Here is a 12,666-nt window from a genome sequence, read left to right on the forward strand (position 1 = left end):
ACGGGACGGGTAGGGTACGGGTAGTAGCTCCCTCGTACCCTACCCGCTGGATAAATATTCGCCCCATACATGTACTCATATCCGTCGGGTATTCGTTATACGGGTACCCGTCTATTTTTTCATATTCGCGAGTATCCACGGGTACCCGCGAGTATTTACAAAATTATTTAAAAAATAAATATTTAATCATAAATTCAAATAAAATAAAATATACCACTGTCATAAATTTTCAATAAAGTTCAAACAAACTCAAGTTCATACAAGTCCAAATAATTATAAAAATAAATATAAAGTGATGCTCAACATAATGGAAATTCTTTAATTAGTGTTTTGATCAACAAGCCCACTTTCTCCGATTGATTCCTGAAAAATAATCAAATAACAAACCTCAAGTGTCACGTGCCAAGTATTCTTATTTTGATTTCATCATTTGGTAACAAGCATACCATAAAAGTCACTGTCTATATAGGGTTTGATCAATGGCGGATCTTCACCAAAATTTTTGGGGGAGCCAAAATAATATACACAAAATTTATATATTTAATATTATTGTGACTAATTCAATACAAATAAATACATAATCTAGTACATTTATAATTATCAAAGAAATTACACATATCTAAAGGAATGTCTATCATTTTTTCATATTTTGAACTTATGGTAATTAAATTATAATTAAATTTTTTAGTTAACTTTTTTTTTTATGTAGATAACCATATTATCTGCAAAATATTCATCTTCCGTTTTATTAACATGCATTTGATTAAAAAATATTCACAAGCTTTCATTTTATTGTTATGCGATAAATAACCATATTATCATATTTTCATCTTCATCGGTAGTTTCTCTATCAATTTTAAAAAATAAATTTATTCTTTTGTTTTTCATTAGTATACCTATTTAAAAAATAAGTTTAAGACTAAAAAATAATTTATCATAATCTAATCAAAAGTTGAGAGAGATAATTACTAAAAAAAAACTATGATAATCAAGTTACAATTAAAAATCGACTGTGAAAAATCACATAGTACATTGTTTCTTCTTCTATATTAATAAAAAAAAGAATATACAAAAGGGTCATGAGATAAAAAATAATGTTAAATGTTAAACAAATAGTTCACTATCAAGTGAGACAAGAGAAAGTTGTCTTATTTATTTATTTATTTAATAATGAAAGAGAAAATATGAATAAATGAGTATAGAAATACTGAGTTTATGTCTAACGTTTTTTTAATAACAAAAGAAAATAAATAAGCATGAAAGAAGAATACAACATATGAAAAACTCAAAAGACAATGGAAGAGAAAATAAAAAATACCTTAACAATTTTGTTTCTTTATATATTTAATTATTTATTATTGTACTTTATAAAATGAATAAAAATATAATTAATTTAATTTTTATTAATTTTGAATATAATATTATTTAATTTTAAAAATATACAAATAATTTTAAAAATTTACATAATTTTAAAAAAGTATAAAATAATGGAAAAAAATAAAAAAAAAAATTGGGGGAGGGGGGGCCGTGGCCCCTGCCTGCCCCTTACATCCTCCGCCTCTGGGTTTGATGTATATGCCCAATTTCAAATAAGGGAAAGAGAAGAATGTCAAGGGGTGTACTTGGAAGAAGATAACATACCAATATTTGAAGCTGGAAGAATGAAGACAAAAGACAAAAGACAAGATGTATAACTTAGAAAAAATTAGGTAAGAATATTTTTTACTAATATATATATATATATATATATATATGTAAGGGTATTTTTGTGAATTAAAGTTTAACAGGTACAGCTATCCACGGGTACGGATACTATGATACCCGTACTTGCATCGTTAACATGCGGGTATCAAAATTATCCATACCCGCGAGTAGCAGGTATCCATTTTTAATATTCGTTTCCTACCCATTACAGATTTTATCCGCGGATACGAATATTTTTGACATCCCTACATATAATGCAATTATGAAACGTAAATCTGCGCTAATGAAACCAAAAACAAAAGGTTATGAGTGAATGGAGAAAAGGTATAAAAATGGAATACTTTTCTTTGTGCTTGTTACAACAAAAAAAGAAGCTAAACCTATCTTAAATTAGTTTAGGTTACAAAAGGTGGAAAAAACGGAAAAAAAATCATAAACAACGAGATTTATGGTAAAACAGAAATCCTAAAACTCTTTAGATCACAATATTCACTATAATAAGTGCCTATTCTCATATATCCGCTTTAGGAAATGTTGCCTATATCTTTCATCTTCAACAAGAATAGGTAAAGAAAAACAAATACAAGCTTAGTGAAATATTTGAATTATAATATTATTTAATATTTTTATTCTGTTTTGCTCATTTCTAATCTTTTTTTTATATGTTCAAAACAAGTAGGTTCCGTGTAGGCCAGAATTTGGTCGCTGGACCCGAATTTTGAATGTTTTAGATGTTGTCGGTCACGGGAAAATTAGTTAGAATGATATTTTTGGGACCAAGTTTTCCTAAAAAAAGAAACAGAAAATTGTAGAAAATATAGATGTTATTAATTAATAAATTAAAAAACCAATGTCTTATAAGTATGAATCATGATTATTTACTACACCAAGAAAAACAAAAATTAGTGCATTATAACTGTAACATTCCAATTTCAGCAGCTTAAAACTAATAAAAATAGGAAGTTTCATCATAGTTCCAAAATAGATAATTTAGTGTACTCAATATATTAATACAGTCTTACAAAAGGTGTGACTATAAAAATATATCACTTATACACTTAAACTAAACTAATAAACTTTGTACTACCGACCACTGCTAAAGCTCCCACTGGAAACCTCCTCTTCAACACTAACACGATGGCTCTTCATCCTCCAGAAGTGCCTTTAACACTGCAACCATATCTGCTCCCACCGAATAGGTGATCATCACAAAAGGAAACATACAACACAAGACAGGAACACAAAAAGCAAGGGTAAGCTAATCTGATTAAGGAATCATGTAGTTCAATTATAAACAGAAACCATGCAATCTTTCTCATTATCACCAGAATCATATAGACCACCACAACACATACACATGACTCTAGACTCAATATCCGGATTATGTAAGCGACATCGGATCTCTTGGTGGCTTGCACCTGCGACGGTTCCCAAACTCTGCAGAGTTTGGACACAAGGGGTTATCACCCAACCACTCCCAGGGTAAGTCCCATCACCTCTATGGCGGATCGGGTCCATAGACCAGGACCTCCTGCTACTCCCCCCGACGTAATCCATCATACTCTACATGAGTCTTAATGGTTACTAGGAGCGTCAGGATACCAACCAAAATTGAGTCCTTATGTCCTTACATACACTAAAACATTCCTCTTAGAATTTCCCTTGAAATCCTAGTTCAACCACTTCTTCTCATATTCCAACTTCATGCAATTTCACCACACATATTACCAGTCATAACAATTCATGCATATCATAACTAAGTTCATATTTTAACATTCAAACATAGCTTCATCCATTAGAAACAAAGAAATAACACTCAACTATAGGGGTTCTCGCCCAAGCTAGAAGGTCTCGTCTAGGCAAAAAGGCTTTCTCGCTTAGGTGAGTCATTCTCGCCTGAGCGAGGCTCAAAACAGAGAACAACCCAAACTCTGGGCGAATTCTCGCTCAGGCTAAGCTGTCTCGCTTAGACGAGAGTGACTCTCGCTCAAGCGAGACTGGCTCGCCTAGGCGAGATCTCGCGCAGAAACAGGGGATGATTTTCTGGTGTTTTCGCTTAGGCGAGAGCTGCTCGCTTAGGCGAAAATACCAGATTCCCAATCTATTCTCACACGCAACAGTAAAGAAATCTAGCACAATCCAAGCGTACACTCAATTACACAATTCAAGCACTCATACAACAATCAATCATGCAATTCAAAGTCATCAGAATGATTTCTAGATGAAATTCAAGTAAAACAGTTAGCTTCCCTTACCAGTTATCCTGTTTAGACAACTTTATAAACGTTAACGCCTTAAAAACGTCAACACCTCTAACTCCACAGGATGCTCTATCTACACGTAGAAACATCACAAGAATGATCAGGACATACCGTTATGATCACTGATCAGCAGAGACTCATACTGATGATTAAAACGTCGCATGCAAGCGGAAGAGGACCTGCATGCAACAGAAAACAGAAAAAGACTAAAATAAAGAGCGGAAACTCAACTTACGCGAACGGAGAAACTGATCGGTCCAATTTGAAGAGCTCGCCGAGAGGATCAATCCTACGGTCTTGGTTCTTCAATCAGACGACTAGAGAGACAGAACCTCTAGAGAGAAGTCAGAGAACTCTAGAAAAGTGGTTTCTAGAAAGATGGTGTGTTTTAAAATAATGAAACTCGTTTATAACAATTCTATTTATACTAAAACCTTTTAATATTAAAATAATCAAGTCTCACTATTTTTAAACCACTATCATTTTTAAAACGCCATTTTCTAGGGTCTTACAATAACTACGAATGTCACTAATATTTTTTTTTTCACTCCTTAATCTTACTTTCCCTGTTAATTTCGATCTTTTCTTAAGATTATTTTTTTCTAATTATTTCTTAATAAATAGCAATTACATCCTTAGTTAATATTCATCCTTTAATATTGATGTAGTTCACTAATTTGAATTTTTAATAAACACTTTTATTGTACCAATAACACGGAACTAATAATTCTTATAGAAACTAGTAAAAATAAATACACTTCGCATATGTGTTTACTTTTTTTTATTATAACAAAAATAATAAAAATATAACTATAAAAATAAATATAAATATTTTTAATTTAATTTTAGATGATTTTTATTTATTCTGTAAACACTTTTATTTAAAAAGAAAAAAAAAATACTTAAAGGATAATCTTGAAAAATATATGAACATAAAAAAATCATCTTTATATAATAGTATAGATATTACAGAAAATACATGTGTTCATGTGTTTTCACTTTTTGTTATAGTAAAAAATAATAAAATTATTATTGCTGTAATTATAAAAATAAATATAATTAATTTAACAGTTTATTATAAATAATTATTTGTTTAAAAAATTTGTTAAATTTAACAAAATTATCAAATAAAAAATACTAACTTTCAAAAATATTCACAAATAAAAATTGATAAAGTAATTATTTTAGTTTAAGAAAATAATAATTTAAAGGGTTTTGAAAAAAATGTGTACAAAAAAATGAAAATTGTTCTGGTACACCCATAAGTCTCACATATCGCTTATGAGTCAAAGTCAAGCCAGTTTAAATAATTCTTCTTCCCTCCATCCTTCGATGCGCCTTTTAATGGTAAAACTGTGATGGAACTTCACGCTCCAAAAAGAACAATACCTCTTAGGGATGCAGTTGTTGTTCCTAACGATGCTACCGAACCTGACTTAGGTCAGATTGGAACATTAACGTCGTCTACGAGGACCGACAACTCTCCTTGTCCTCCATTGGGGTCTTTTAAGGATCATGAACATTATATAACTAATAATTGTAATATTAGAAGAAAGAGATAATTTTATATAATTATAAACATTGTATTTATTTCAATGATATTATACTTTTTATTTATTTATTGTTTAGATTTTTTTAATATAAATAAAAGAGACAATTTTAACTTAATATTTTTTTAATAACATTACAAATAGATATTTTAAAAATTGCTAATTTTAATTAATTAATATATAAAATATAAAAAATATGATTTACAATAATTTTAGACTAACTTAGATTGGATTGGAACATTAGCGTCGTCTGTGAAGACCGACAACTCTCCTTGTCCTCGACCGAAGACTTTTAAGAATCATGAATATTATGTAATTATAATATTAGAAGAAAGAGATAATTTTATATAATTATAAATATGTGTATTTATTTAATGATATTATATTTTTTATTTATTTATTGTATTAAATTTTTTAATATAAATTCAAGAGATTGTTTTAACTTAATTTTTTTTAATAACATTAAAAATAGATATTTTAAAATTATTATTTTTAATTAGTTGAGGTAATTAATCATGTAAAATATAAAAATATGATCTACCGATATTTCAATCTGGATCATGTATCCGTGTCAATACGTTAGTTAGGATAGTTTATGGATACTAATCAATAAACTATCCAATTTATAAAACAATAGTACTTGATCACAATAATTTATAAGTTTTTATGTTAACAACTTTGATACATATAATTGGATTCACACAATAACAATTATATATTTCACATATTTTTAATAATTATTATATACTTCTTAATAAATATATATATATATATATATATATTATTATGTATTATATCATATTATTTTCAAAATAAATATAATAAGATACATGTCATACCTTATGCGTATCAACGTATCATTATGAACATCATAACTAATTAAATAATTTAATATAAATAAAATTTTCTATTATAAATAAAGGTTATGTTTTTGTCGGTGAAAGAGATTTTGCTTACAAAAGAAAGAAATAAATATTTTTTATAATGATACAAAATAGTTTTAATGGATATATTCTTGAAATTAAAAAGTTTAAAATAAAATTTAAATTTAAATAGTTTACAGATGTCATTGGACAAAATTTATCAAAATACATCTGAGCCCTTATTTCAATAATTTAAATTTCTTTATTAAACCGAAAGAATATATATATATATATATATATATATATATATATATATATATATATATATATATATTATTACATCGATTAATATTTGCAAATGATCATGGAGAAGAAATCGAGTTTCCTAAATATGTATGTATGATTTAAAATTTTATATAATTGTTAATAAATTCATTTAAATCATTACTTCAAATAACAATTAAATTTATAATTTCTATTGTTAATTTTTTTATAAATTTATTATATTTAAAATATCTATAACAAAAATCTTAATATCAATTTTCATTTAAAATATTTTCCTATTAATATTAAGTTTTCCTATCCTCTGCTTTATATGTGCACTATGGTGTCACTAGGAGCCTAAGAAGAAAACAAGGTATAGTGGTGTGCATGTGACTAAAGATGATTTTGTTAGAGCCAAAGTCAATAAAATCATGCACCTTCCATCTTCCATTTCAAATTTATGGACCACATTTTCTTGATCTTGTACTTTTGTCTCCTTGTGGGCCAAACTTATTGAATTTGATGAGATTAAAACAAAGATACCCAATAAAATAAATTACTGTCTTATGTGGCTTTTGTAGCACATCTTTTCTATTCGGATAAAAAAACGGTTAAATAGCTAGTTTCATACAATATGTATTATTATATTTTATTTTAAGTATTATTGTGTAGGATAATATGTTTTTAATTGTATATTAACGTTTTAATAAATATAAGGTAGAAGAAAAATGTGTATTATTTGACATTTAATACTTGATAATATGATATATTTTTTAAAGATTTTTATTTTTATTTTAAAAAGAATTATTTAATCAATAATTTGAATAGTAAAGGAGCTTATATGTATACTTGTTTTATGATATGGATGAGATAAGATAACCGTATGAATATGAATATAAGACGAATAAATTTTTATTTTAATAACATAGATCAGATAGTTAAACTTTCACCCATTGTTATTCTTACATCTAATCCATTGTTATTCCTACATCTAATATAATGGGTACAAACATTTTAATTAACTAATTATGATTATTGACTTTCATTTGAACATTTAAAAAAAATTGAGTGATGAAAAAAAAGTAATTAGTGGTGGAGCCTCTTGTGAACCTCTAATGTCACCTATGGTGTAGCTTGTGCTTTCATCTCTTGTTGTGGTATATTCTATTGTTGAGTCACATCTTGAGATATTGATATTCATGATAATATTTGTGTTGTAAATAAAAATTCTCTTGTTAAGAATCTAGATGTTACGACTGATGGTCTGCCGATGGACCATGATTCCTTAGTTGATTTGTCTTATTTGGAGGATGTCACTTTCATTGTCAATAATTTGCAGGGTTTATAACAATTAGATTCATCACATTGTAGTTTTCAGACGGTTTTTAATTCTTTGATGTCTAAAAAAACTTATTTTGCGGAGGAATTGAAATTAGCTTCTAAATGGACTAATATACTTAATGAGAGGAAAAATTATAATAGGGAAGATGATGATGATGAGTCACTTCAAACTACAAGGAAACCATATAGGAATATATCAAAGAAAGTTAATATTAAATCTCCAAAACAAATACCTCTAAGAAATGAGTGAGAGGATTGAATAATGATCAATTTCTTAATATGCTAAAGAATTTTTCTTTTTTTAGGTATACAGAGTTTAAAGTATGAAATGATTTTTGTAAAAGAAATCATTGGTTTAATTTTAACGATGCATGTTTTTACTTGTTTTTTTTTTGTAATAGGTATTTCTTGCCTATGTGTATGATATAATTTTATCATAAATTTAATATGTTTTTTCATGTTTTTCTTTTTATTTTTTTAATAAAATCTTCATGTAATGGTAGTATACCTAACATGAACTATTTAAAGAAAAATATTAATAACTAAATTTAAAGTATATATATATATATTTTTAAACCTATAATTTTTTTTTACATATGTCACTTCAAGGTCGTGTCACGTGGACAAAATCTCAATTTGGTCCTTACATTTGTTTTATATGTTCAATGTAGCCACAATTTTTGTAAAAATGAAACAATATTGTCCCTCGTTAAATTGAGATTCATTTTAATTTTTGTATAGATCTTATGTTGATATTATTACTAAAATTGAAATTTTTATTAAATATTTATAAAAATATTTTTAAATAAACTTTAAAATTTATACGAAATATTTAAGACAGCTCACATTGGTGAATTGATAGAGTTAATACTTAAATCTTGAAATTATACTATTCAACTTATTAATTTTAATTTTTTCATGTATTTTTTTTGTTACATGATTTGTGTTCTGTTTCATATTAGATTTAATAACCATATTCAGATCCTAACTAACATGATATCAAACATGTATTTTGTATATATTTTATAGTTCATTTTAAAATATTTTCAAAAATATTTAATAAAAATGTTAATTTTAATAAGTATATGAACACAAGATTTATACAAAAAAATAAATTGAGTCTTAATTTAAAGAAGGACAATATTGTTCAATCTTTAAAAAAATGAGATTAAAGTGAAACTGAAAACAAATATAGAACCAAATTAAAATTTTTTCCATGTGACAAAAATTAAAATAAAATAAAAATAAAAATAATCACAAATTGATAGGTGACACTCACTTTAATATCGTGTGTAAAAGACTAACAGCAAGAATCAAATTGAATCACTTTAAAAAAAATCAAGAGTAAATTAAGAAAAAAAAAATACTTGAAGGAGCAATTTGTTACGTCTTGACAAAAACAAAGACTAAAAGAGTAATTAAACTAAATATATACATTTTAAAACATGTTTTACAAATCAATTTAATTTTTAAAAAATATTAAAGTATAACTCAAATTGGTTCACAGGTATTTAGTTAGCATGGACAAGATGACCCACAAAGAACCCCATTTTGTGAAGATGGTGGTAGCCTATTCCATGCTCATAGCTCATACACACTCACTCAAAAGCTGGCACTACATTCATTGATTCATTGATTCATTGAAAGTGACACAAGTGGAATCCAATGGACCCTGCTGGCTAAAGAAAAGGCAAAAGAGAGTAAATTAAGGGAATTAAATACCACAAAATTATTGAACAAAGAGAGAAGCTGCAAATACCCTTCTTCTTCTCTCCACCATTCTCAGATCTAAAATGAAGTTCTTGTTTCAGTGTCCCTGCTGCTCCTGCTTCTGCTTTATGAAGCCAAAACAGGGGAAGCCCAAGCCCAAGGAAGAACCCAAGAAGGAGGCCAAAGAAACAAAGAAGGAAGAACCAAAGGTTGAAGAAAAGAAAGACTGACATGTAACTATGTTACTCCATTTCAAGCTTTCTTTCTTCATTATTATACTAAATTTTGCATTCTTCTTCTTTTTCTCAACAAATTGTGTCTACTTAGTATTTGCTTCTTCTTCCTTTAGTTACCATTGTTACTTTCAAAATGTACAATGCCTTTGCAAAATAAAGTTGCTATTTCAAATCTTGCTTCTTCTTTCCTTCTTCTATCTTTTACACAATTCATTGGCATAGAAGTTATGTTTGAAATTTAATTTATTTTTATGAAATTAATTTATAGAGTGTGATTTGCATTTATATATAATAGAACTCTCTTGCAAAACATACCTTCTAGTCTTTTATAAGTTATCTGTAGAAGAAAGTTTATTTGAGGCTCTTCATCTTATACTTTGGGTCAAATTTGGTGACTTTTAAATCAATGAATCCACCTTTGGACTCATATTTTACTGTGGAATACATTTTTTTTTTTGTTACATCAGTGAAAATATTTTAAGTTCACGTTGTTCATTCATCCTGTGACTTTGTCGATGTTTGAGTTTATATTTTCTTTTGTAGAATATGAAACTCAATTGATTTGATGCACATAGTAGATTGTTTGTTAATATTGATAATAACTAAAATTAGTTTAAGATATGGCAGTGTATTTAACTTAATCTAAAAATTATATGTTATATTAATTTGATAGAAATTTAAGTGAATCTAAAGGTATAAAGAAAAACATTTCTAAATTTATTTTCTTAAGATTTTTAACTTAATGATAATATCAAATTTTCGTGAGTTTGACTCGAATTTCACCAGTATTGCGTCAATTTGATAAATACTTTCAAATGAGTCATTATTAATTTTATAAAGCATGTATTTCTTATCTTAAATTTATTTTATAAATTTGAGATTTATTTCACATTTGCATTTACATGATAATTAAGGATGACAATAGGACAGATCGAATTGAATACAAGTTCTAATTTATCTAAAGAAACGTGTCTTGTTACCCATTTCGTTATTCGTTAAGTATCCATAATAAATATCAATGATTTTTTTTATACTCCTTATTATTTTTTTACTTTATTTTTTATTTTAAATAAAATAAACCTTTAAAATATAAACTTAGATAAAAAAATATTTTTCAAGTACGATTCAAATAAAATTACTCAATAAAATGTTAAACAAATAAATTAGTCTTTTTGAGTTATGCTAAAATATAAATTTTAAAAAGTTAATTTTTTCAAAATAAGTTCAACTTTATAAATTTAAATAAAAAATAAAAATATATGAAGTGAAATTTTAAACTATTATTTCATAATTAATACTTTTTCACTAAAAAATTTATTTCAATTATTTGAATTTTTTTTTAAAAAAAATCACTTACAATTATTGTCGAATAACATATACTCACAAGTAAAATATCATAATATTCATACTCATCTCACAAACAAGCAGATAAATAAATACATATATTTATTATTTACAAATGCTCACTAAGAATATATATTTATATATCATATATTTTACTGATTTCAGGATATTCATACTCGTCTCATTAACAAGTAGATAAATAAATATCTCTTTAAAATAATTCAGTATTTATCACATATTATACCTACGTTGATACACTTTTTTTAGGGTAACTATATTCAATAACTATTTTGTATATAATAACTTAATTGTATATTAATTTTTGTTTTTACTTGAGAACAAATATATCTTCTTTCTTTTATGCTCCCTAATTGGAATTCTTCATAGCACTGTCCAAATTATCCAAGAGTACATTTTGATTTATATTTATCAAATATCACAAATTTATTTAGGTTAGAATTTGGTTTCTAAAATCAGAAAAATTAGTTATAATTAGATTATTAGAGAACCGAATTTCAAGTTTGATATTTTTAATCTTCTTTTAAGAGAGAAAATAAAAAAAGTAATTAATTAATTAAAAAATAATTACCTTTAATTGGAATAATTAATTAATGGAAGATATATCTTAATTAAATTCAATAATTACGTTTAAATTAGTTTGAAATAATGGTTATAAAAGAAAATGTAATGTATAATATGAAATTTAATATAATGAACATAGTTATTGCTTAACTAATATTTAAAAATGCATAGCAAGGAAAATATTCATAAACACGAAAACAATTATCGATAAATGTTACAATAAAACATAACTATAATATTAAGAAAGATTATGATATTTTAACTCACTTCTCTTGACCTACTTTTAATCCATCACTCCAATCACCATTTAATTATCTATTTTGACTTTTTTGAGTGTGGTGTGATGTGATAATTAAAGGATGATTGAAGTGATAGATTAAAAGTGAGTCAAAATATTATTATCCTATTAAAATATTCTTATCGGACTGGACTAATCATACAAGACCATTTCTTCATCTCTCTTTATTGGATCCTGACGACTCTTTTGTTCAGTTGGTGGTTTCAGCTCACTTTTTTCTACGTTTGGTCTTCAACACAAAGAAAAAATAAGTGACTAAAATGACTTATATTTATTCATTTATAAAGTTTAAGGACTAAAATGTATCAAAGTTTCGGACAGGAACGAATTTCAATTTTGAGTAAGTTCAGGATTAAAAACATACTTAACCTAATTTTATATTAACTTTGTTTTTTATATAAAATTAAGGTTAAATTACCCTTTTGGTCCCTCTATTTCTCATTAAATTTCATTTTGGTTCGCACGTTTTTCGTTGTCTCAATTTAGTCATCATTTTCTTAAAAATGACTCAAT

General features: G+C 26.3%; 1 protein-coding gene across 1 annotated transcript; it reads left to right on the top strand.

The window, feature by feature from the left end:
• The first annotated feature begins 9,565 nt into the window (after window positions 1-9,565).
• LOC114185724 (uncharacterized) lies at window positions 9,566-10,101 on the top strand. The gene has a single exon (XM_028073599.2). The coding sequence runs from the start codon at window positions 9,777-9,779 to the stop codon at window positions 9,921-9,923; it is 147 nt and encodes a 48-aa protein (XP_027929400.1). The 5' UTR covers window positions 9,566-9,776; the 3' UTR covers window positions 9,924-10,101.
• The last annotated feature ends 2,565 nt before the right edge of the window (window positions 10,102-12,666 follow it).

This window comes from Vigna unguiculata, chromosome 5, assembly GCF_037176805.1.
Source record: "Vigna unguiculata cultivar grain cowpea cultivar isolate G323 ecotype 2 chromosome 5, ASM3717680v1, whole genome shotgun sequence".
Lineage (NCBI taxonomy): Eukaryota > Viridiplantae > Streptophyta > Magnoliopsida > Fabales > Fabaceae > Vigna > Vigna unguiculata.

What these genes read in the sequence shown, in the direction of transcription:
- LOC114185724 (XM_028073599.2), top strand. Translation starts at nt 9,777, where the DNA reads ATGAAGTTCTTGTTTCAGTGTCCCTGCTGCTCCTGCTTCTGCTTTATG.